The 26007-nt window shown below is 46.5% G+C and overlaps 1 protein-coding gene across 4 annotated transcripts in view; it reads left to right on the forward strand.

Moving 5' to 3' along the window:
- Window positions 1–26007, forward strand: part of ARHGAP44 (Rho GTPase activating protein 44) — a 179340-nt gene that overhangs the window by 96080 nt on the left and 57253 nt on the right. For all 4 annotated transcript variants that reach the window (XR_003964576.1, XM_030295123.1, XM_030295121.1 and 1 more), the window contains exons 2-5: window positions 1151–1190; window positions 1837–1941; window positions 15149–15225; window positions 22192–22303. Coding sequence is in view for 3 of the 4 variants with exons in the window: in XM_030295123.1 (XP_030150983.1) it covers window positions 1151–1190; window positions 1837–1941; window positions 15149–15225; window positions 22192–22303 (334 nt within the window). In the remaining variant the exon portion in view is untranslated. The remainder of the gene's footprint in view (window positions 1–1150; window positions 1191–1836; window positions 1942–15148; window positions 15226–22191; window positions 22304–26007) is intronic.

Below are 26007 nucleotides of genomic sequence, written 5' to 3' on the forward strand. Positions count from 1 at the left end.
GGACCTGGCTTTTGTTGGACTTTTTATGTCTGCACTCACTGGTATTTCCGTTCACAGCTTCAAGTGTGGAATATGTGAGGCAGAAGTCCCATATTTCACACCATGCCGTTCGTTGGGTCTGGCGGTCACTAGCCAGTCTACCTTCTGTCCGCCTTGCAAAGTCTTCTGTTTTATACGGAAAGCCCCAAGGTTTTGCTTTTAGTTAGCGACGGGAAATAGGTGAAATGTGTTCCCTCCGTCTCCCCAGAAGTGGAAGTCCTGGCACTAATATTTCAGTGTATCATTAGTTCTTCAGTATTTCATACATATGTTGCCATCTTTGACAATTCTGGTCGTTGAAGTTCTTCAGGCTCTCCGTATATTGTGTTTTCTTCCTCTGTACCTTGAGTGTTGATCATCTGTTTTCATGGGAATTTGCAGTTTGTATGTGTGCGTGTGAGAGGGAGAGAGTGACCCCCAGAGAGACAAGATGACAGACAGAGAACACGCCCACGGGAGAGAAATCACTGACCGAACCTTATCTCTGAGATTCTCTAGACAATAAATTAGGAATGCTTTGCGCCATATAAGATTCGCATTCTCCCCTGATGTGGTGCAGGGGTTGCTAAGAGGTTGGGGGCACTTCGGCCCGTGTCCAGGTTCTTTCTCCAGATGTGTTCACCTCGGGTTCAAGCTCCCCCACCCCCACTTTCTGGCGGGGCGCCTAATGCTTGGTTGCCAGATCTGAATGGTGGCATTTGAGTTTATCACTAGGAATCCATGTTTTCTCCTTGTTTGCTGTTTATCGATCCCTGGTCAGATTTCTGTTACTTTTTCTTGCTTATTTGGGGGAGGCCATGGGGTACAAGTTGGGGAACATGTTTAATTCTGTTACTTAAAAAAAAAAAATGTCTGGAACAGCAGAAATGGTTTTGCTGTCCTTCATCCCGGGTCGAAACGGTAATAGACTCTTCAGAGGATCTTACTTGCCAGAGTATTTAAGGTTCCCCGTAAATGCCAGTATGGTCTGTATTTTCTCTTGCTAGAAATGTCCGCTAATAATGTGTGTTCTTCTAGTCTCACCATGAGCAGAGGAAGTGGGGAATAAGTACGAGACTGTGTTCTTAATTTTTTTTTTTTTCACTGATATATTTCTCAATTTTCTCTTTAGGGCAGAAAAGACTGAAGTTCTGAGTGAAGACCTTCTTCAGGTAAGGTTGTCACAGGCCCCTTAGCATATAGACATGAAATATATCTTCCCGTTAAAACTGAGTCGTTCCCAGTGCCCGTTTAAACCGCTTACGCTGCTCCTCATGCAGTCTGTTTAGACACAGCTTCTCTCCCTTTATGATATTACTTTATTTTTTTTAATGTTTATTTAAGTAGGTTTTTTTTTTTTTTTTGAGAGAGAGAGAGAGAGACAGAGACAGAGACAGAGCGTGAGCGGGGGAGGGACAGAAAGAGAGGGAGACACAGAATCCAAAGCAGGCTCCAGGCTCTGAGCCATCAGCACAGAGCCCGATGCAGGGCTCGAACTCATGACCTGAGCTAAAGCCAGAGGCTCAACCGACTGAGCCACCCAGGCACCCCTATATATTACTTTAAATACCGGTTTAGGTAAGACTTTTCAGGAGACCTGGCTGTCATTTCACTGCGGGGTCACAGAGTCTCCTCGTCTGTGATTGTCCCTCCCTCCCCCCAGCTCTGGTTCTCCAGCGTTGGGTGTTGAATCCCCAGCAGTGCTTGTCTCTGCACAGACACGGGGTAGGCTCTTCTCCCTCGGTTGCCCAGATGGATGGCCCTGCTTCTCCTGACCTTGCCCTCACCTGGTAACCCCGCCCACTGCTCTGTGTGCAGGTGGAGAAACGCCTGGAGCTGGTGAAGCAAGTCTCCCACAGCACGCACAAGAAGCTCACCGCATGTCTCCAGGGCCAGCAAGGGGCTGAGGCTGACAAGCGCTCTGTAAGTACCCCCCACGCCCTGACCGCACCACCCCGGCAGCTTAAACCTGGCCATCGGAGGACAGGAGCCCCTGGCTCCTGGGGCCGTGTTTGGTTACGCTGTGTTTCTACGGCCATTTCTGTGTCTGAGGGTTGACGTGTCCTGTGTTTCTGCCGTGTGGCAGCCCCTTCCCACCCCTTCCTGCCCTTGAACCCTGCCCGAGGCATCCTTCCCCACCCTCAGCAGGCAAGACCCTGTCCCTCTGTCCCTCTCTTTGTTCTCCCCAGACGGGAGCAACCAGGGTGTGCTTGGGATTCCACGGTTAGGGATGCTCTAAGCTGTCTTCTCTCTGCTTTCTCTCACTTACAGGCTCCCTGTGCCTCCAGAGTATTTAGGATCCCTTGGAAAAAAATCCCCCCTAGGGCACCTGTAAAGACCATTGTGAAAATTATTTTCCCTATAATGAAAACTTCATTTTATTTGTTTATTTTTAAAGTGTATTTATTTTGAGAGAGACAGAGACAGTGCGAGTGGGGAAGAGGCAGAAAGAGGGAGAAAGAGGGAATCCCAAGCAGGCCCCGTGCTGCCAGCACAGAGCCCAACGCGGGTTTCGAACTCCTGAAACCGTGAGATCATAACCTGAACCGAAACCAAGAGTTGGAGGCTTAACCGACTGAGCCACCCGGGCACCCCTTCCCTGTAAGGGAAGGCTACCGAAAGGTTAATAAAAGTTAATGAAACCTTGAAAGAGAGCCCGACAAATGAAGGTAGCCTAATGTCTTTGTGTGTAAGCTGCATTAGTAATAAGAGGCATTGCCTATTGTGATCCTGTTGAATAGTCCTTGCTGGAACCAGTCGTCTCTGGCTTCCCTCCTGACCTCCTCCCCGCCCCCAACTCCACCAGAGATTAAAACAAATTTTTAGAGGTTCCATTGGCTTTATTTCAAGGACTCTGCCATCTAGGAGGTTTTAATCCTCCTTGAGTTCATGGTCAACATGCTTGGTGTGTTTCTGTCTCTGGCATGCAGTTACTGTTGACCTCTGCTTCCCAGGGGTCTTCCTGAGCCTCCCACCCCCAGCTTAAGCGGGCTCATGTTGAGTGACCGTCACGCGATGTGTCGGGATGCTTCATCCTGTCTCATGCCGCCATTCTGGAACCTTCCCTGTCAATCATTCCATCTTCTTCCCAGTGCTGGTGGCTTCTTTCTTAACATTCCCAGAAGGAATCACTTATGTGTGGTAGAAAGACAGTGTTCACAGGGTTTGGGAAATATCTGTGGAAGTAATTCTGTGTGTATCCGATGTTTTAGCAACGGGCACCCGAACCGTCTAAAGGGAGAGTCTGCAGGGGCGCCTAGGCGGCTCAGTCAGTTAAGTGTCCGACTTCGGCTGAGGTCACGATCTCACGGTTCGTGAGTTCGAGCCCCGCATCGGGCTCTGTGCTGACAGCTCAGCGCCTGGAGCCTGCTTTGGATTCTGTGTCTCCCTCTCTCTCTGCCTCTTCCCTGCTTGTACTCTGCCTGCCTCTCTCTCTCTCTCTCTCAAAAATAAACATTAAAAAAAATGATAATGGGGGCGCCTGGGTGGCTCAGTCGATTAAGCGTCTGACTTGAAACTCAGGTCACGATCTGGCTGTTCATGAGTCCAAGCCCCTGTCGGGTTCTGTGCTGACAGCTCAGAGCCTGGAGCTTGCTTCAGATTCCGTGTCTCCCTTCCTCTCTGCCCCTCCCTCACTTGTGCTCTGTCTGTCTCTCTCAAAAAATAAATAAACATTTAAAAAAAAATCGGCCAACCCTGGCAGAGGTGGTCCCCCCAGGGTCATCAAGGCACCAGATGTCAAAGCCTCAGATTACAGCAAATACAAGACATAGTTAACACACTGATTAATTGTGACTTTTGCATAAAGGATCTTACTTATCACTTAATGAGATGTCTGAGGTAGTGGGTCCTGAGGTGTATTCGTCAGCTTTGGGCCAGCATGTCTGCGATGTTCTTGTCCCTCCTAGTAGTTGTAACGTGGCTGCTGTGGCTCCAGGCATCACATCTTCATGTTAACCCCATCAGAGGCAGAACACGTGAGGGTGGTATAGAAGATCAACTATCTTTGCATGCTTGTTTCTGTTTTGTTTTTATCGGGGAAGAGAAGAGCCTTTCCCAAAATAATTTATTTTATGTTGCCCTAGCTGCAAGGGAGGCTAAGGAGGGGAATACGTGTTGGAGAGAAATGGTGTTGCCATGGCTGGCCATGATTCGCTAGCTGGGACACAGGTGATGGGGCTGCTGTTGGCGGGGGGGGGGGGTGCACACAGTGGCTGTTGTCAGGCCCTGAGGATTACAGTGATCACTATACAAATTGGACACCCCTCTGGTCGACCTGGAGGAAGTCTGTGCTCAATACGGGGGTATTGCTCAAATACGTATAGGTCAGTGATTCCACAGCATAAATTTCAAGCATCTGATTTGGTCATTGATTTCTTGAGCTGATCAGTCTTCTCACGTCCTCCTGGGACCGAATATATGATCTGGCAGGAAAGAAAGTCATAGAGATATTTTAAATATTGAACAGCCTCAGACCAGCCAGAAAAAAATGTCCAAGGCCGTGACTCAAATCCATTTTTCCAGTTTTTTTCTGAAGTAACACATCCAGGGGTTTAATAGGAGCCATGGCACTTATTAATTGCCTCATACTGAAATATGTGCTCATTTCTCTGAGATTATTAGGTAAGGAGATATGTCAAGACCCAAGGAACAGGCAAAAAGAAAAAGGGATTAAAAGTGAGAACCTTAACCGTGTCTCCCTTTCTCTCTGCCCCTCCCCTGCTCATGCTCTGTGTCTCTCAAAAAATAAAATAAAACATTAAAAAAAAATTTTTTTTTTATAGAGTGGGTGCCTGGGTAGTTCAGTCAGTTGAGCGTCTGACTTTAGCTCAGGTCATGATCTTGTGTTCATGGGTTCGAGCCCCATGTCAGGCTCTGTGCTGACAGCTCAGAGCCTGGAGCCCACTTTGGATTCTATGTTTCCCTTTCTGTCTGCCCCTCCCCTGCTCACGCTCTGTCTCTCTCTGTCTCTCAAAAAATAAAACATTAAAAAAAATTTTAAGTGAGAAACTTAAAAAAAAAAAAATAGAAGAGAATGGGGAAGATTGGGAGTGAAGTAAGTAATGAGCTAACACCAAACGAGGAAGGTAGGTGTTCAGAGAGGGAGATGTAAATACAGAGAACAGACTGATGGAGGCCAGAGGGTAGGCGGTAGGGGGATGGGTGAAAGGGGTGGAGGGGAGAGGGAGGTCCAGGCTTCCAGTTATGGGATGAATAAGTCACAGGGATGACAGCCTGGGGAATAGTCAGTGGTGTGGTAATATCATACAACGGTGACAGTGCACATAGATAATGTGCATGTGTATAGGGGTGTCGAATCACTACATTACGCATCTGAAACTAATGTAACATCATCTGTCATCTATAGTTCTGTAAAAAGAGAGGGAGAGGGAGAGAGAAGGTCAAGAGGTGGTCCTCGGGGAATAAGGCCAGCGGAAATGAGAGGTGGAGTCCTAGAGTCTCAGGATGGGAAGGGACTTTATCCCGGAAGGTGCACAGGTTTTTATTGGAGCCCATGGCAGTTTGTTGCTACTGGTCACTTTTTTTTTTTTTTAATGCTCATTTATTTTGGGAGAGCGGGGGAGGGGCAAAGAGAGAGGAAATCCCAAGAAGGCTCCATGCTGTCAGCACAGAGCCTGATGCAGGGCTTGATCCCACGACTGTGAGATCATGATCTGAGCTGAAACAAAGAGTCGGACGCTTAACTGACTGGGCCACCCAGGCACCCCCTTATTTGGCGCTTGTTTTTAAACAAGCTCACTGGGGCGCCTGGGTGGCGCAGTCGGTTAAGCGTCCGACTTCAGCCAGGTCACGATCTCGCGGTCCGTGAGTTCGAGCCCCGCGTCAGGCTCTGGGCTGATGGCTCGGAGCCTGGAGCCTGTTTCCGATTCTGTGTCTCCCTCTCTCTCTGCCCCTCCCCCGTTCATGCTCTGTCTCTCTCTGTCCCAAAAAAAATAAACGTTGAAAAAAAAAAAATTTAAAAAAAAAAAAAAAAAAAAAAAAAAATAAACAAGCTCACTAGTTGTGGGGGTTTTTTTGTTTTTTGTTTTGTTTTGTTTTGTTTTTTTGAGAGAGAACGAGAGCAAGTAGGGGAGGGGCAGAGAGAGAAAGGGAGACACAGAATCCTAAGCAGGCTCCAGGCTCCGAGCTGTCAGCACAGAGCCCGACGTGGGGCTCGAACCCACAGACCGTGAGGTCATGACCTGAGCCGAAGTCGGACGCTCAACCGACTGAGCCACCCAGGTGCCCCCAAGCTCATTAGTTCTTAGCAGTTTAGTAGTTTCCAACCCTCCAGCCTTACTGTATACCTGAAAGCCGGGGCTGGCTGTCACACGGGAGCAGACTGAGAAGTGGAGTTTGGTTGGCACTGTCTCGGGGACCCGAGCAGCACTATTCAGTGGGTACTGAGCTAAACCAGATTCCTTATGTGGGATGGAGACTAGAGAAGATACGAATCAGGTTGCCATTTTGCTTCCTTTAGTCCAGGCCAATAGCTGGTTAATTCGTTGGTTTCTGAGACCGTCAGTATAATGAACGTGATTGGTTTTTCACCGTCCTTGTGCTTCTTCTGTAGGGCATTCCCATTCAGCAAGCACACTGTTAGGAGGAGGTCCTTCTCCACCTTAATCACTAAATACTTGGAAAGGGCCACGTCTGCCACGTGAAGCCACACTTAATGCCGCGTGCTGAGCAAACCCAGCAAGATCCCTGTTCTCTGGAGGCTCACAGTCTTGCAGGGAGGCAGCCATTCCGTGGAGTCAGTAATTAGGCGTCACTAGGAATTAAATAGTAGAGGGTTTCTGTGAGGAAGTGGCCTTTAAGGACAGCAGAAGGTAGTGGCACCAAAAGAGGTCAAGGTGCCTGTAGGACAGGGGATGACATGTGCAGAGTTTTCAGAGACAGCAAGGAGTCGGGGGCATTTTCGAGAAACACGAGGGGGTCGTAGAGTATGGATGATGACAAGGGGAGAGGCAGGAAATGAGACAGCGGGGACCCCATCTCACTGTGTAGGCATGGTAAGGATTTGGACTTGATCTCTAAGAGCAGTGGGGAGCCAGTGCTTTAATCAGGAGCGGCATGGTCTCATTTATTGGCAGTTGTGTGAAAAATGGGGCGGTGGCTATGGCGGGGTATATGGGGCAGGGGCCCCAGTTGTGTGGGGCAGGGGCTATGGTGGAAGTAAGAGAGACAAATATGGCGGCGATCTTTGGGAGATACACCAGGATCAGGGAAGATGGAGAGAAATTGGCAGATGTGGTAGATATACCATGTAGAGCATCCGGGTCTTGAATGGACATGGGGGTTTGAAGAGTGAAGAGGGCTTTTGGGGTCTCTCTGGCTCGAGCGACCCTAGACTCCCTAAGATTTGATGAGATCACTTAAGGAGATAGATGGCCTTGAGTCAAGAGCCCCAGGACCTGCAACATTTTAAGCCCTCACTGGAGGAGGATCTAGCAAAGAAGGTGGAACAGTCAAGAATGGTACAGGAAAACCACCTCCTTGACTCCTAGACGTTACCCTTTATCTTTCTCTTTCCACACCCAGACTTTTAGGAGGGCCCACTGTCTTCCTTCAGACAATTTCCACGTGCTTCAGCATTTGCCACTCTCGTCCATGCAGGCATCATCTCTGGCCTGAACATAGCTGTTCCCAACGGGTCCCCCACTCTCCACTCCAAACCCATCCCTGTTATAATCCACTGTCTACAACGGAGATCAGACGATGCCACTGTCCTGCTTCAGTCCCACCCAAAGATTTCCATTGTAGAATAACATTTGAGCTCCTCACTCTGACCCTTGGGCCCTAATGATACGCCTTCCCCTGCATCTCTGAGCTCAGCTCTTGTTCCCACCCACTGTCATCATTGTCCCAATGGCACTGACCTGTCGCAGAACACGGGTGTGCCTGCAACTTTTTTATTTTTCGATTCTCAGCTCAGGGGTTCTCAGCACCTAATGTGTTCGTTCCCTTCCTCCCCCAATCACATCACCTCATTTTATTTCCTTCATCGTGTGTAATATGATTATCTGAAGTCCTTAAGATCGTTCCCCTCCACGGATACATGAGTTCCACGGGAGCAGGGATCTTGCCCATCCATCACGACCGCGTTTTTAATGCCTAGAACAGGGCCCGCCACAGGGTAGGCGATGCTAAAAATACATCTGTGTCATGAATGGATGGCCCAGGAGTATTTTAGGCACAGGACCTGCCTGATGTGTCAGCAAGCCAGTTTGAATCTTTCCTTTCTCTCCAGAAGCAAGTTAGCATCATGATCTTAAGCTCTGGAAGCTGACCGCCTGAGCTTGAAGCCCAGGTCCGCTGTTTCCTGATTATACCTGACCTTGGACAAGTCAGTTAGCTTTGTATATCTCTTGCCTTCTTCATTTGGTAAGAACAGTAACGAATTTCTACCCAATAACGTTGTTTGAGAGCTCAGTGAGGTAATAACACAGGAATGCCTAGCACAGTGCTTAACGTAAGTAAATATTCAAGAGGTGTAACCCACTGCCATTATTGGGGCCCCACCGTTCAGCTGAAATGACCATTGACAACTACTGAGCCCTGAGCAGCCCGTCTGGGCTGTGTCTTTTGGAGAGAGAACTCGGGAGTTGCCTGGGCTTGGAATCAGCAGTTTTCAGGACTAGAGGGTATGGGTGTATATGTTGGGGAAACAGAGTGGATATTAGGATTAGACTTTTTGTCTCTTAGTCATTCTACAAAGTGTGTTGATTGTTCCTGAGATAATTTTAGAGGGAACAGTCATCTCAGAAAAGTCGATTTGATGACTTCCAGACCCTGGAACATTGTGGCTTCCCTAACCTTAATTCTTAAGGTTCTATCAGTCCTCTAGAATTGGGGGGAAGTTTATTTTAGTTTTTTGTAATGTTTATTTTTTGAAAGAGAGAGATGGAACGAGAGTAGGGGAGATGCCGAGAGAGAGGGAGACTCAGAATCGGAAGCAGGCTCCAGGCTCTGAGCTGTCTGCACAGAGCCCGACAAGGGGCTCAAACCCACGAACCATGATATCGTGACCTGAGCTGAAGTCGGACACTCAACCGACTAAGCCAGCCAGGTGCCCCAGTAGAGGACTTGTTTAAATAAATGTTGTCGTCTTCGTTCAGTGATCTATGTATCCGTTAGAAACAGAAAGAAAGAATGGGCCAGCTGTGTGTGTCACCATGGGAAATGGGGCACACGGTATCTCCACACCAAGCAGAGAGCAAGGCGTAGAGTCGTGTATGTTGTATGCCAATATTTGTGGGGGGAAATAGAGCCACTAAGAACAGACACACGTGAGTATAATGGATCCACTTAGAATCTTTGTGGAAGGGTACACAAAAGGCTGGTCCCTGTCACTGGCTCTCTGGTGGCAAGAGTCACAGATGCAAGGGACACTGGTTGGTGTAACCCTTCTGGTGACTTCATGCGCCATGCCCATGTATTTCCTGTTCCTGTTCAGTTTACTGTAAGTCCAGTAAACTGGCCCTTGTACACAGAGGGCGAGTAGAGACCAAAGGAAGAGGCAGACAGACCGCTCCAGATTAAGTAGGTGGCAGGTTTAATAAGGAAGCTTATTTACGTGGTTTGTCTTGGGTGGTCATAAGACCAATAGATCCCACCTCCCCCTCTCCAAATCTTAAAAGTTCATAAAGAGACCTCAACTAGGGTTTGGTCGCGTAGACTGTCCGGATGGTCTCAACAGCACCTTACTTTACTCTCCCAGGGGTGTGTCCTTAAGGCAGCTTGCTGGTTGAGCGAGGCAGGTGGATAGAATGTTCCAAGGACAGGGGAGTGGGCGAGGAACCTCCGATTGCCTGGGTCCAGTGCACGGGTCAGTCAGCAGTCACATCCTCTCGGTGACCTCCTCCAATAGATAGCTAGCTAGCTAGATAGGACCAAGGACAAGAGAGAGAGAGGAAGGTCATTCTCCCCGTTAAAAATCTTAAGAATGAAAGGGCCATTGAAACAGGAGTCCCTGTCACTGTGTGATACTTTGTCACTGACTACTACCCTCTCTGCCACCTGAAAGCATCTCAGAGGCATTAGCGAGGGTGTTAAGTGACTAGGAATGGCTGGAAACTTATGTTGCTTCCCTCGCACAAGAGCAGGACCCAAAGTCCTACATTTCAGGCTGGTTTTTCTAGTCTGCATTTTGCAGAAGAGATGTTTGGCTGTCCCCACCATCCTTCCCCGAGACTGGTTAGCTTCATGATCATCAGTGGCTGTTTTTATTATGTTGGTCTTGACCCTTGTGCCTCTGGCCACCCACAGGCACAGTTTCTTGCTCACTGAGACCCTCTGATGGGACTAATTGAACTAATCTTTGTCCATAGTTAGAAAAACTTGAGTCATCAGCCAGTAGGTATGTTTCTTCAGCGGATGTCAACCTCCTGGCTATTGAAAGTCCTCTATAGTCTGATACAGGCACCGTCTCTCTTAGCTTTCTTCCTTGTCACATTTCAAAGAAGGATTCTGAACAGCTGAGGTCCTGCCCTAAAGCCGGGGGTCATGGGGCTTGAGGTGCTCAACACAAACCAGAAGAGATCAATACTATGATTGTTCTGTCTGCATTCAAGACAGAGCATCTCCGCTGGTTGATTATTGGGATATTTTAGGACTTCACGTATTGAAGACCTTTCTCTTTAAACCAGGTTTCTCAGCCTCAGCACTCTTGATGTTTTGGGCCGAGTAATTCTTTATTTCCACGGAGGGGCGGGGGTGCTGTCCTGTGCGTGGTAGGATATTGAGCAGAATCCCTGGCCTCTATCCATTAGACACCAGAAGTGTCCGCCGTGTTGTGATAAGTGAGAGTATCTTTGTGCATTGCCAAACCCCCCATGAGAACAGAGGGCAGAATCACTCCTGATTAAAAACAAAACCAGGGGCTCCTGGGTGGCTCAGTTGGTTGAGCGTCCAACTTCGGCTCAGGTCATGATCTCAGGGTCGTGGGTTCAAGCCCTGCATCAGGCTCTGTGCTGATGGCCCAGAGCCTGGAGCCTGCTTCAGATTCATGTCTGTCTCCCTCTCTCTCTGTCTCTCTGTCTCTCTCTCTCTCTCTCTCTCTCTCTCTCCCTGCCCCTTCCTCGCTCACACTCTGTCTCTCTCAATCTCTCAAAAATAAATGAATGTTAAAAAAAAAAAAAAGAACAAGACCATAATTCATGGTGCCTCTGTGAGCATATATTAGACCTGCTTCACTCTTTTCTTCTCTAACTACCTTAGACACTTTTTTAAAATGTGCTTTAAATAACTTTTATAAAAGGTGATGTTGGGGGGGGCAGGGGGGCACCCGGGTGGCTCTGTTGGTTAAGCATCCGACTTCGGCTCAGGTCAGGATCTCACAGTCTGTGAGTTCGAGCCCGCGTCGGGCTCTGTGCTGACAGCTCAGAGCTTGGAGCCTGCTTTAGAATCTGTGACTTTCTCTCTCTCTGCCCCTCCCCCACTCACGCTCTGTCTCTGTCTCTCAAAAAATAAATAGATGTTAAACACAATTTAAAAAAAAAAAAGGTGATGTGGAAATACATTTCCTCATAACCTATTGTTTGCTGCACCTTTTCTTAAGTCTCCTGAAATTTCTACACCACAGCCTTGTAGGACAACTAGAACGTGATGTTTAAGTTTGGATGTGTTAATACTGAGTTGCCCAGTCTAGTTTTTACCAAGAAGAATGTCCCATTTCATTTGAAGTGACGAGTAATGATTTTGTCCCCTGCGTGGAAGGCGTCTGACCCCACTGGAATGGACGTGTCTAAGCGCAGGGAGAGGGATACATGTTAGACCCAAGGAAGGCCTTATCCACACAGGTGTCTCGGGCTCTCTCTCCCTGGATTTACCTCAGGACCCTCATGAACTTCCAGATCACTCTTGGGGGTTGACCTGCCTCCCCGTGTCTTCCCTGAGGACACATTAGAGTATGCAGATTTCCTGGGGGTGTTCAGATCCCTAAATTCAAGTGGATGGAACCCTAAAAACTTGTTTTCCTGCTTGATCCCGCTTACAAGCCATTTGAATTTGTCTGTCTCAGGATTTAGTTAGTTTAGGTCAGTTTAATTATTTTTTAATTTATGTTTTTAGAGAGAAAGCAGGGGAGAGAAAGAGAATGTTAAGGAGGCTTTGTGTTCAGGGCAGAGCCCAACTCAGGGCTCGACCCCATGACCCCGGAATCATGACCTGAGCCAAAATCAAGAGTTAGGTGCACAGGGCGCCTGGGTGGCTCAGTCAGTTAAGCATCCGACTTCGGCTCGGGTCATGATCTCATGGTTCGTGGGTTCGAGCCCCACATCGGGCTCTGTGCTGACAGCTCAGAGCCCGGAGCCTGTTTCAGATTCTGTGTCTCCCTCTCTCTGTGCCCCTCCCCAACTCATGTTCTGTCTCCCTCTGTCTCAAAAATAAATAAACATTAAAAAAAAAAGAGGTGCTCAGCTGACTGAGCCACCCAGGAGCCCCATGGATTGAGTCATTTTAATCCGATCACGCTCTTAAATCCTCCGAGGGTCATCAGACGCCCTCAGAATGAGACCTCGGTGCCTGCCTCTGGAGGAGAAGGCCCTCTACGATCTGGCCTCTGCCTTATGCTCTACCCACTCCTTGTCACTCACTCACTGTGCCCCAGCTGCACTGGCCTCCGTGGGGACCTTAGGGAAGCCATATTGGTCCCACCTCAGGGCCTTTGTGCATGCAGTTCCCTCTACTTGGACTATTCTTTCTCAAGTCTCTTTGAGGCATGGCTGACTCTCTCTCCCACGTGGGTTGCATCTTAAATGCCACCCCTTCTGAGAGGTCTTCCCGTATGATGGCTGCACACACGTCACCACTCCCCATTGTCCTGATTTCTGCTCTCCCTACATAGCATAATGTTTTCGAGGTTCCCCCGCAGCTTATGTCACCGCTTCGTTCCTTTTTATGGCTGAATAATATTCCCTTGTCTGATTATACCGCTTTTTATCGATCCCTGCATCAGGTGGTGGACGATCAAGCTGTTTGCGCCTTTCGGCTGTTGCGAATCGTGCTGCCGTTCTCATGCGCACACACGTGGTGTGTTTCTTTTGACTATCTGCTTTCAATTACTCTGAGTGGAATTGAGTAGAATCGCCAGGCCGTATGGTAATTTTGTGTCGTTTATTGAAATGTTGCCACGCTCCAGAAGCGCTGCCCCATTTTGCATTTCCACCAGCCCTGCTCGATGAAGCTCAGCGTTTCTCTACCTGTTGACCAAGGCTCCGCGTGCTCACCGATACTTTGTTTCTGGTTATTATTGCCCTTGCCATGCTAGTGGGTATGAAGTAGTATCTCTTTGCGGCTCTGATGCGGATTTCCTTCATAACTGATGACGTCAAGCGTCTTTCATATTTTCAGAGGCATTTTCTGTCTTCTTTGCAGGGTGCCTTTGTTTTTATGCTTACTTTCTTCTCATTGTCACTGTATGTGAACACTTTTCTCTCTCCCTCCCCCTCCCTCCCTCCCCCCCCCCCCCCCCCCACACTCTCTCTCTCTCTCTCTCTCTCTCTCTCTCTCTCTCTCTGTCTCGACCATAAGCTGCCTCATTTATACAAAGGAGCTGTGGTACTTCTCCCGGGAGAAACTGACCTTTGGAACTTAAAGCATTGTTCAAGTCATTGTTAACATAAGTTTCAAATCTTGTCTTTTTTTTTTTTTCTTTCTGTTATTCCACTTTATTTTCATTTTTTAGAGAAAGCGAGCAGGGGAGGGGCAGAGAGAGAGAATCCCAAGCAGGCTCCAGGCTCAATGCTCAGCCCAACGCAGGGCTCTAACTCACAACCATGACGTGATGTGAGCCGAAATCAAGACTTGGATGACTAACCTACTGAGCCACCCAGGCGCCCCTATCTCATTGTATTTTATTTTATTTATTTATTTTTTTCAACGTTTATTTATTTTTGGGACAGAGAGAGACAGAGCATGAACGGGGGAGGGGCAGAGAGAGAGGGAGACACAGAATCGGAAACAGGCTCCAGGCTCTGAGCCATCAGCCCAGAGCCTGACACGGGGCTCGAACTCACGGACCGCGAGATCAGGACCTGGCTGAAGTCGGACGCTTAACCGACTGCGCCACCCAGGCGCCCCTCTCATTGTATTTTAAAATGCAGTCTGGGGGCATCTGGGTGGCTCAGTCAGCTAAGCGTCCGACTTCAGCTCAGGTCATGATCACTCAGTCCATGAGTTTGAGCCCCACGTCGGGCTCTGTGCTGAACGCTCAGAGCCTGGAGCCTGTTTCGGATTCTGTGTCTCCCTCTTTCTCTGACCCTCCCCCGTTCATGCTCTGTCTCTCTCTGTCTCAAAAATAAATAAATGTTGGGGCGCCTGGGTGGCGCAGTCGGTTAAGCGTCCGACTTCAGCCAGGTCACGATCTCGCGGTCCGTGAGTTCGAGCCCCGCGTCGGGCTCTGGGTGGATGGCTCGGAGCCTGGAGCCTGTTTCCGATTCTGTGTCTCCCTCTCTCTCTGCCCCTCCCCCGTTCATGCTCTGTCTCTCTCTGTCCCAAAAAAATAAATAAAAACGTTGAAAAAAAAAAATTTTAAAAAAATAAAAAATAAATAAATAAATGTTAAAAAAAATTAAAAATAAATAAATAAAAAATAAAATGCAGTCTGTAAACTGTAGGCTTATTTTCCAAATTGGCACATTTTTTTTTAAATCTCTTTAAAAAAATTTTTTTTAATGCTTATTCATTTTTGAGAGAGAGAGAGAAAGAGAGAGACAGATCATGAGCAGGGGAGGGTCAGAGAGAGAGGGAAACACAGAATCCAAAGCAGGCTCCAGGCTCTGAGCCGTCAGCACAGAGCCCGACGCGGGGCTTGAACTCACAAACTGTGAGATCGTGACCTGAGCCAGAGTCAGACGCTCAACCGACTGAGCTATCCAGGCGCCCCCTAAATTGGCACCTTTATTTCAGTTTTGATTTTCTGAGTTTTGACCTGTCTGCGTCTAATCCGTCCTTGTACGCTATGAGTGTTTAGGTTTTAAACATATTTTAAGGTCGGTTTGTATCTTAACTAACACAGTATTGAGGCAGGAATTTGACTTTCTGCTGTTTTAGAGTAGGCAGATGACTGTTGGAGTGGTTTTCATTACAACATCGTCGTCGTTGTTGTTGTTGTTCTCCTTTTCAGAAAAAGTTGCCTTTGACAACACTGGCTCAGTGTTTGATGGAGGGGTCAGCTATCCTGGGAGATGACACGCTTCTCGGGTAAGTGACACCATGTGTGGGTTTGTACCAAATCTGCGTAAGTCCCCATCCCTGAAAAGGGCACCAGAACTTCTCAGGGATGCACTGAGGACACCTGAAAGTCTGGCTGGGGCTTGGGTGCGAAGAAGAAAGGGTTTGCCAGTGAGAAAAATGCAAAAAGCCCAGGGATCGAAGTCATCTTTTCTGTGCAGTGAGGCAACTTCCCTGGGGGAGGAAATTAGCATACTAAGCACAGGACACTGTGGAAGGACAGTTGAAACCCCCAGGGCTCCAGCGGAAGCAAATGGGAAAGCTCTCCATGTCAGATGTCAAAAATTATAGGATTCCGAGAACAGCCCTGGCTGATTTGGAGCTCACAACGAAAACAAACTAAAAATAGAATCGTCGTGAGGGAGAATCAGCAGGCACCGTCAGCAGGAGAATCGGGTCCCTACGAACTAAAAAATGGTAGGATAATAGGAGGGAAAATAGGAAATCATAATGTCGATATGAAGCAACTGTTCTTAACATGAAGCTGAAAAATTAGGGACAGTGCAGGCTTTAGCAGCACGTACCCCCAAATCAGAACAGTAGACGTTAGCATGGCCCCCAGAAATGGGTAACACACACACAGGCGGGTGAAACATTCCATATTTTTAAGGAAAAGTGTTTTTGGAACTATGTGTGGTGACAAATGTTAACTAGACTTCTCATGCTCTTTTCACAATATATACAAATACGGAATCATTGTGTCGTGCACCTAGAGCTAATATACCGTTATACGTCGATTATATTATGTATGTCAACTAACATGTAAAGACAAAATAGTCCTTAACAAAAGAATCAAGTGATATGGAAAAAAAAAAAGAGAGAGAGAGGGAGAGAGAGAATAGAATCAAAGAAAAAGCAAATAGGACTTTTAAAAATTCAAATCGTACTTAATATGATTTAAAAACGTGAGGCAAGCTATTGGTGAGGATGCGGGGGGCGGGGAAAGAAGCCTTGTGTGCTGTGGGTGGGAATGCAAACAGGCGCCACTTTGGAAAACAGGATGGAGGTTCCTCCAAAAATTAGAAATAGAGCTACTCTACGGCCCAGTAGTCGTGCTATTGGGTATTCACCCAAAGAAAACAAAAACCCGAATTCACAAGCGTACATGCACTCCTGTGTTTGTTGCAGCATTATGTACTATAGCAAGGATTCGGAAGCAGCCCAAGTGGTGTGTGTGTGTGTGTGTGTGTGTGTGTGTGTGTGTGTGTGTATTTATATATGGTGGAATATTACTAAGCCGTAAAAAAGAGTAAAATGTTGCCGCTTGTGATCATGGATGGACCTAGAGGGTTTTATGCTAAGTGAAATAAATCAGACAGACTGAGAAAGACAAATACTACATGATTTCATTTACATGTGGACTCAAAAACAAACAAAGCAGAAACAGACCTATAAATATAGAGAACACACTCACGGTGGCCAGAGGGGAGGGGTGCGAGGGCCAGGCTTCCCGTTATGAAACCAGTCACAGAGATGAAAGGTACAACATAGGGAATTTTAAAAAGCAGGGGGAGGAGGGCCTGGGGGGCTCAGTCGGTTAGACATCCAGCTTTGGCTCCAGTCATGATCTCACGGCTCGTGAGTTTGAGCCCGTCATCGGGCTCTGTGCTGACATCTCGGAGCCTGGAGCCTGCTTCAGATTCCGTGCCTCCCTCTCGCTCTGCCCCTCCCCCACTCGCACTCTGCTCTCTCTCAAAAATAAACGTTAAGAAGTGTTTTCTTAAAGGTATCACATTTCCGTGTATAGTGTGCATGTTGGAAAAATGAGCCACCACACAGGGAATAGGATGGAAAACCTGTAAACTAGTGAAAGGATGTAAAGGGAAACCGATAAAATAGAAAACACCCCCTAGGAGGGGCTACACGAGCAGCACGGGCCAAGAGAAAAGCGTAATAAAGGGCAAACAGCAGGTGAAATTGAGAGCACTTACTGGGTCTGTATCTCTAGTTGTAAAGGACGAAATAACCTCGACTGCTCATAATCTGGAGAGTCGCAGGTGGATAAGACACCCACGCCGTTTCAGAGACTTGCCCAAAACATAGTGACACAGGTAGATTGAAGGTCAGGTGATGAGGGACACCCAGGTAAACATGACAGACTGAGCACAACCATCTAATAAACCCGGAAAGGCCTGAAAGCCAGGAAAGAAAACAAGAGTTTGGCGAAAGCTGTAAAGGTTCTGGATGGTACCGGTAACCTACCCGGTATTAGCGGGTCTCAGAAAGGGAACTCCGGAGCCAGAAGTAGGCTCTGCAGAGAGCCACATCCCTTACGTCCCGAAATACTCACTGGTTCAGGGCTGCTGGCCCTCGGGACCTCTAGAATGGCGAGGGATTGCAGTTAGGCATGTGCATGAAAAGCTAGTTGGGTACCACTTGGTTCACATGCAGCCCTTATCCACAGCCCTGGGAGACTCTCATCCCCTTGTGCCCAACCCCAGCAGAAGAGACTGCAGCTTTGTTCTCTGGAGGGGGTAAAGCAGAGTGTCCCACGACCGCGGGCACCATGTAAGGGTCTCAGGCGTTAAAGTGACTGACGAATACTGGATGCTGAGACTCTTCATGTCTCTTCCCCCTGACCTCTGCAAGCCTCCCCAGGCCCATGCTCTCTAGGCAGGAAAGTAACAAGAGCCTGGCAAATGTGACCGGCCCAACAGGAATGGACTAAAGATCAAAGATATTGGAGGGGACACTGCTCCAATTAATATGACCCGGCTTGACCATCCTACAGACGATCTCGAAGCCGATAGGCTTTCTTCACGTACTCCCAGCTTTGAGTCTCCACTCTTTTTTTTTTTTTTCATGTTTATTTTTGAGAGAGAGAGAGCATGAGCAGTGGAGGGGCAGAGAGCAAGGGAGACAAAGAATCTGAAGCAGGCTCCAAGCTGTCAGCACAGAGCCCGATGTGGGGCTTGAACTCACAAACCACGAGATCATGACCTGAGCTGAAGTTGGACACTTAAACAACTGAGCCACCCAGGCGCCCCCGAGTCTCCACTCTTAAATATAGACAGGCGTCCCAGATCTCCAGACATTGGAGGGAATCTGACCTGAAACCTATATACCAAAACAATTGGGGGTGGGGGCAGGGAATGTAACTGGGGAGAAATAGATACCACATCGGGAGGAGATACTTTCAGGAAAATGCTTCACGTAACATTGTCATGTGATCAGAGAAAATAACGCGTCCGTGAAATAAAAGGATGTTTGTCAGTTATATCTCAATGAAAAAAAAAGTACTTAAAGAAAACCACACAACAGCCCAGGGTGTCAATTTAAAAAAAAGGGGGGGGGGGAGCGGGGCGCCTGGGTGGCTCAGTCGGTTGAGCGTCCGACTTCGACTCAGGCCATGATCTTGCAGGTTCAAGAGTTCCAGCCTTGCATTGGGCTCTGAGCTGGCAGCGTAGAACCTGCTTGGGATTCCTTCGCTCTCCCTCTTTCTCTGCTCCTTCCCTGCTAGTGTGCGCGCGCGCGCTCTCTCTCTCTCTCTCTCTCATAAATAAACTTACAAAAAAAACTTATGGAAAAGAAATACTCTGAGATCAAAAGCAAGCTCATGGAAACAAAACGTACAACTTTTTTTTCAGCGGTAGGTTTAGAAGATAAAGTGGAAGAAATTCAGAGACTAGAAAAACATGACCATGACGTGGAAAATAGAAAAGTTGGAAGATTGGAAGGCGAATCCAGGAGGTTTTAGGCCTGAATAGCAGGACTTCAGAGAAAAGGAGAGGAAGAAATAATCCTAGCAGTAATAGTAGTAGTAATAAAGGAATCCAAGAGTTTTCCAGAACCGAAGGGCATGAGCTGTTCTATTGAAAGGGCCCATGGAGCTCCTGGTACAATAGAAAAAGTTGAACCAATGCCAGGCTCACCACTAGTGAGGACCGAGTGACAAGTGAAAAGATTCTACAACCTTCTGGAGCAAAAAAAAAAATTGTCATAGACAAAGTCTCAGAAATCTGAATGCTTCCAGACTTGCCAAGATCAACAGTAGAAACAGAAGATTAATTACTGTGGAATGCCTTCAAATTTCTGAAGGCGTCTGATGATCAGTGTAGAATTCAGTATCCTCACTGTCAGTCAACACTCAGGGTAATAGAGGAGAATGTTGTGGCACACAGGGTCCCAACAGTTGCCTTCCCAAGGGGCGCCTGGGCGGCTCAGTAGGTTAAGCATCCGACTTTGGCTCAGGTCGTGAGCTCACAGTTCAGGGTTCGGGCCCCACATCATGCTCTGTGCTGACAGCTCAGAGCCTGGATCCCACTTCAGATTCTGTGTCTCCCTCTGTCTCTGCTCCTCCCCTGCTCATGCACCGTCTCTGTCTGTCTCTCTCTCTTAAAAATGAATAAACATTAAAATTTTTTTTAAAAAATTGACTTCCCACACACTCTCTCAAGCTGCTTCAGCAAGACGTGCTCGACAGTGAGGGAGTGACCAAGAAAGAGGTATAGACAGAGGACGTGGGAAATAAGGTCTGTCCAGCACAGGACAGAGGGAGGGAGAATCCCAGGAAATGGGGAAGAAAGTATGCGGGAAGATGGCCATGCCCAAGGATTGAAGGAAAACTCAATCCAGGTTGACGCGGGTCCAGGAGAGAAGAATTCGAGAAGTTGAAATTCATTCACATCCAGCGTGATTCAGTTTCTTAAGAGAGAAAGTAGTTCGTGCTGGAGGGTTTGGGGTTCGATCAGGTCTATAGAGAAATAAACACGCAAACCAAAACAAGGCGATTATTAACTCCACAGAGAGGACACATACACAGCAAAGACCAGCGATCGCAATATACGACTCTGAATCAAACACATGGGGTCAAAAATATAGTGCAAATACTAAAGGTCTCTAAACACGTGCAGGGAGGTCAGGTGTAAAGGTAGCTAAATTTTCACTTTCCGCAGTTGGCAGTCAATAGCCAGTGGTTACAATTCAACAACAACAACAACAACAACAAAGTAGCATCAGGAGCATGGAGGTAAGTAACAGACAAATTAGGTCAAAGACACCATTAGAAGAAGAAAACAATGATCCTAAGCCCACGACCTGGAAGTTGACATTTGCAGCAGATATGAAATAGAATGTGACTCCACTCTGCCTCCACACACGTATTTTTAAGTATATATAAGGAACTCCTACAAATAAAATGAAATAAATAGATCCGGGTACACAAATAATCAAAGAACATGAACAAGCACATCGTGGAACAGGAAATCCTGAATGGCCCCAAACACGGAAAGATCTGCAGTCTCTCCAGGAGCCAAGGAATGCGAATTAAAGCCAGGAGGGGGTAATGTTTTGCACCCACCAGTTTGGCAGAAACCCTGGTACCGAGGGTTGGAGAGAGCGTGGAGCGTTGGGAACTCCTATTTGCACTGGTGAGAGAGAAGTTAGCATTCTCACTTTAAAGAGCAGGTATCTAGTAAGGTTAAGGGGATGTGTATCTCCTCTCCTTTGCACAGAAAAATTCTCACATGCAAACAGAGACCGTGCACATATGTCCTGCAGCTCTGGACGGAATCGCAGTGTTGATTATGGGAAGGGTTAATAAATGGTGGAGTGAAAGTGCATACACCAGAATGACTTAATTCTGTGGATATCGAGACACATAAGCCCCAAAGATGATGATGCATGAAAAAAGCGAGCAGCAGATAGGTTCAGCCTAAAACCATTGCTGTGAACTTGTTTCTTTTTTTAATGTTTGTTTTTCAGAGAGACACAGAGAGACAGAGACAGAGTGTGAGTGGGGGAGGGGCAGAGAGAGAGAGAGGGAGACAGAATCCGAAGCAGGCTCCAGGCTCTGAGCCATCAGGACAGAGCCCCACATGGGGCTCAAACCCATGAACCTTGAGATCATGACCTGAGCCTAAGTCAGATGCTTAATCAACTGAGCCACCCAGGCACCCCCTGATGTGAACTTGTCGTTCAGGTGGGGCGTTGGTATCATGTATTGTATGTGACCGCTTATGTGTCCTTAAAGTGTAACATAACAGGAAACATAGATACATACTAACTGAAAAGTAACAGTGGTCTCTTCTTATACTTTTATTGATTTGTAAAAACTTTTTGCGTGAGTTTCAGTTAGCAGGGTACCACGCAAAAGGAGGACTGTCTGTAGACCCATTCAGGGGGCATTAACATCCTCGAAATAACGTATCGTCTCATCTAGGAATATGGTATATAGCTTTCTACTCATTCAGGTCTTCTGTTATTTGCTCATTACGAACACACTTTTGTAACGCTTTTTCCATTCCAACTTTCCACTGGATAATTGTTCATTCTCTACAAAGGTAAGTTGTCACGGCTTAAGAGAAGGGGTTTTCTGTCTCTAAGAGCCTCTTGCAATTGAAGCTTTTGGAATGTGTTTAAAGATGTTGGTTTGTTCGTGTATCGGTTATAGCTAGTTTTCCAGTGCTCCGGGCAGATAGAAGCATCTGGGTCTTAGAGGAGTGTGCATTCAGCATGCATGAGTCTGTGCTCCCCACACCTCTCTTATATTTCCCTACATGTTCCCTTTACTCCAGGCACACGGTAGGTACTTAGCATCATTTAAAAAAACTGAAAATTTCAGGGGCGCCTAGGTGGCTCAGTCGGTTGAGCGTCCGACTTCGGCTCAGGTCATGATTTCATGAGCTCATGATTCGTGAGTTCAAGCCTCATATCGGGCTCACTGCTGTCAGCCCGTCAGCGCAGACCCCTCTTTGGATCCCCTGTCCCTCTCTCTCTGCCTCTCTCCCGCTTGCCCCTTCCCAAAAAATAAATGTTAAAAAAAAAAAAAAAAACCCTGAAAATTTCAGACATGCAAACGAACGGAGCACGTTGGTCAGTGTTGTAGCAGGGGAACCAGCCAGTGTAGGAACACCATCCCCTGAAAGCTTACCCAGCCTTGAGCCGAGGATGGTGGTTGCAGGTGACCTCTTGCCTGGCTTCCCCCTCCTGTTGCAGGAAGATGCTGAAACTGTGTGGAGAGACCGAGGACAAGCTGGCTCAGGAGCTGATCCACTTTGAGTTGCAGGTGGAGAGAGACGTGATTGAGCCCCTGTTTTTGCTGGCCGAGGTAAGCAGCGGGGATGAGGCCACCCGCGCTGTGAGACTGTTTTTCACCACGGATGATTACTGCCTGTCCGCGTGGTCAGGATTCCCTGGTATGACAGCCCCGTCCACTGTTTGTCAGCTCTGTCTCCCGCTCATACTCGTCTCTGTTGGCGTTCCGCTGGGGAAGGGAATAAAGCTGGCACTGTACCCCCTTCCCCACCAGGGTCTACACTGCTAGACCTACACTGTCCCTGCCCTCCACCCATCTCTAGTCTTCACTGAAATGAAGGCAGCCCTTCCTCAGAAGGAGACTCTGTAGGGGCTCACAGGTTATGTGTACATGGATTGATTCGATTTGATTTGATTATTTTTATTGTACTTTATTCATTTTATTCTTTTATTTTATTTTATTGTACTTACTCATTTTATTTTTTCTTTTATTTACCTTATTTTTATTTTATTTATTTTATTTTATTATTTTATTCATTTTTTATTTTAATTTATTTTTATTTTCTTTTTCTTTTATTTTTTATTATTCTATTTTTAATTTTATTCATTTTATTTTACTTATTTTATTCATTTATTTTATTTTATTTTTATTTCACTCATTTTATTTTTTCTTTTCTTTTATATTATTAGTTTATTTTATTTATCTTATTATTTTATTTTATTTTTTATTTTACTTTTATTTATTTTCTTCATTTATTTTATTTTAATTTATTTTAATTTAATTTTATTTTATTTTACCATTTTATTTTATTTATTGTTTTATTATTTTATTTTTTATTTTGTTTTATTCATTTACTTTTTATTTTATTTTATTCATTTTATTTTACTTACTTTATTCATTTTATTTTATTCATTTATTTTATTTTATTATTTTTATTTTATTCATTTTACTTTTTCTTTTCTTTTATATTATTAATTTTATTTATCTTATTTTATTTTATTTTTATTTTATTTATTTTATTCATTTATTTTATTTTATTTTTTTAATTTTTGTTTTATTATTTTTTTATTTTATTTTATTCATTTTAGTTTATTTGCATGAATTCCAGTGTGGTTAACACACAGTGTTATATTAGCCTCAGCTGTACAACATACTGATTCAACAATTCTGTACGTTACTCAGTGCGCCTCACAATAAGTGTGCTCTTGGGATGCCTGGGTGGCTCAGTCGGTTGAGCGTCCGACTTTAGCTCAGGTCATGATCTCGCGGTTCGTGGGTTCGAACCCCGTGTCGAGCTCTGTGCTGACAGCTCAGAGCCTGGATCCCACTTCGGATTCTGTGTCTCCCCCTTTCTCTCGGCCCCTCCTCCATTCACACTTTGTCTCTCTCAAAAATAAACGAACGTTAATAAGTGTGCTCTTAATCTCCTTCATCCCTGGATTTTAAAGGGTGCTAAATAAAAACGATTTTATTACAGAGACACCTTGAGGTCTCTGTGACGATTTTGCTGGCTTCCACCAAGTAAAATTGTGTGTCAAGTAAGAAAGGAAACGCTTGGGGGTTTTATTTGCCTTGAACCCCGGACCTCCCCCCGATTGCCTCTAGTTGGTCCTATAAAACCTCCCTGGGTACCATCCTGTCCGGCTGCCTGCAATGATGTAAATGCTTTACATCTGCACAGTTTGTTCTCCAGTAGCCACCCGTGGCCATTGAGCTCTTGAAATGTGGTTAGTGTGACTGAGGAATTCAATTTTTAATTTTGTTTAATTTTTGCTCCTGAGAATTTCTTTTAATTTTTTTTTTAAAGATGAAATTTATTGTCACATTGGTTTCCTTACAACACCCAGTGCTCATCCCAACAGGTGCCCTCCTCAATGCCCATCACCCACCCTCACCTCCCGCCCCACCCCTCATCAACCCTCAGTTTGTTCTCAGTTTTTAAGAGTCTCTTATGTTTTGGCTCCCTCCCTCTCTAACCTTTTTTTTTTTTTCCTTCCCCTCCCTCATGGTCTTCTGTTAAGTTTCTTAGGATCCACATAAGAGCGAAAACATGCGGTATCTGTCTTTCTCTGTGTGACTTATTTCACTTAGCATCACACTCTCCAGTTCCATCCACGTTGCTACAAAAGGCCACATTTCATTCTTTCTCATTGCCACGTAGTACTCCATTGTGTATATAAACCACAATTTCTTTATCCATTCATCAGTTGATGGACATTTAGGCTCTTTCCACAGTTTGGCTATTGTTGTGTTCCTGAGAATTTAAAATGATGTAGCCACCAGGAGCTAGACGCTACCATATTGGATTAGCATTGCTCCAGACCACGTCTGGTTTCCTTCCCGGACTGCCCCCAGCACCTCCACATCTCCCGATGCAATTTCTGTGACAGAATGTATGGGCAAATAAATACTTGGCTGCCTAAAAGTATTCAAGGAGAAAATCCTATATACGGTGGTTTGACAGAGATCAGCTCTAGACTTCTCAGATACCATCCGGTTAGAGGCCATTGCTCAACCAACAGCGTGCGTGAGAGGCCCTTCTCTCTTCATAAAGGTGGTTTGGGGTCCCAGGCAAAGCCTGACTGAAACCCGAGGGGTGTGTTTGACCTGGATGCTGAGGCTCACTTAACACCACCCAGATGTCCCTGTGACCCTCCAACTTTGCTTCTGGGGGCAGTGATGACTCTGGGAGCCCAGGGCCACATCTTACCTGCCAGAAGTTATTAGCCCCCATACGTCAGTCATCCCTGCTCAGAAGATCTTCTTCCCATTTCTCCCTTCTCTATGAAAACCATGGCCTGAGATGATGCTGGTTTCAATGTACAGCCAATTTTCCCTTCGAAATTCTCACTTCCCGCCCCACTTTGGCTAAGCCTGGACCCCAAATCCCACACCCCGGGATGTTGAGAGAAGTCATTTTTTTAGAAATAAAAATAGAAAAAGAGCATATCCACATACGCCCACTACGGAAGAACTTGCTGTAGCCGAGCAAAACCATGGCTGTGTTTATTTGGTCTTTATTTTGGAAAAACTTCTTACTGAATTTCTATAAAAATATGTCCTGATTGCATTCCTCATCGGATCTCAGGTCTCCTGAGACTCGTCTCCGTCATCTGCCTGCTGTCTGTTTTGAATTAGGTCTGTGTGTCTACTCTTTCTGCTTTGCTCTCCACTTGTGACCCTGGTGTGGAGGACAGAGCTGGGATTGAGCCTTTTTTTTTTTTGCTGAATGAGGTAGGAACAAGAATGAGGCCAGGCATCAGTGAGCAGAGCAGAGCAGAACCCCTACAGGGTCTGGGTGATGGGGGCCCTGGCAGGTGTCCGGTGAAAAAAAGAGCAGAGGTCAACTCAGGATCAAGAATCAAAGGTTTCATCCGGAAATAAGGCTTGGGAGCCCTCCACCACACTTGTTGGATGGCTGGCTGTCCGTAGTTCTTTAAGAATTTATCTGGAACTTGGGGTGCCTGGGTGGCTCAGTCGGTTAAGCATCCAACTCCAGCTCAGGTCATGATCTTGCGGTCCGTGAGTTTGAGCCCCGTGTCAGGCTCTGTGCTGACAGCTCGGAGCCTGAAGCACCTGCTTCGGATTTCGTGTCTCCCTGTCTCTCTGCCCCACACCTGCTGGTTCATATTCTCTCTCTCTCTCTCTCTCTCTCTCTCTCTCTCTCTCTCTCTCTCTCTCTCTCTCTCAAAATAACATTAAATTTTTTAAAAAATATATATATACATTTAAAAAATGAAAAGAGGGGCGCCTGGGTGGCTCAGTCGGTTAAGCGT

This window comes from Lynx canadensis, chromosome E1, assembly GCF_007474595.2.
Source record: "Lynx canadensis isolate LIC74 chromosome E1, mLynCan4.pri.v2, whole genome shotgun sequence".
In the NCBI taxonomy this organism is placed as follows: domain Eukaryota; kingdom Metazoa; phylum Chordata; class Mammalia; order Carnivora; family Felidae; genus Lynx; species Lynx canadensis.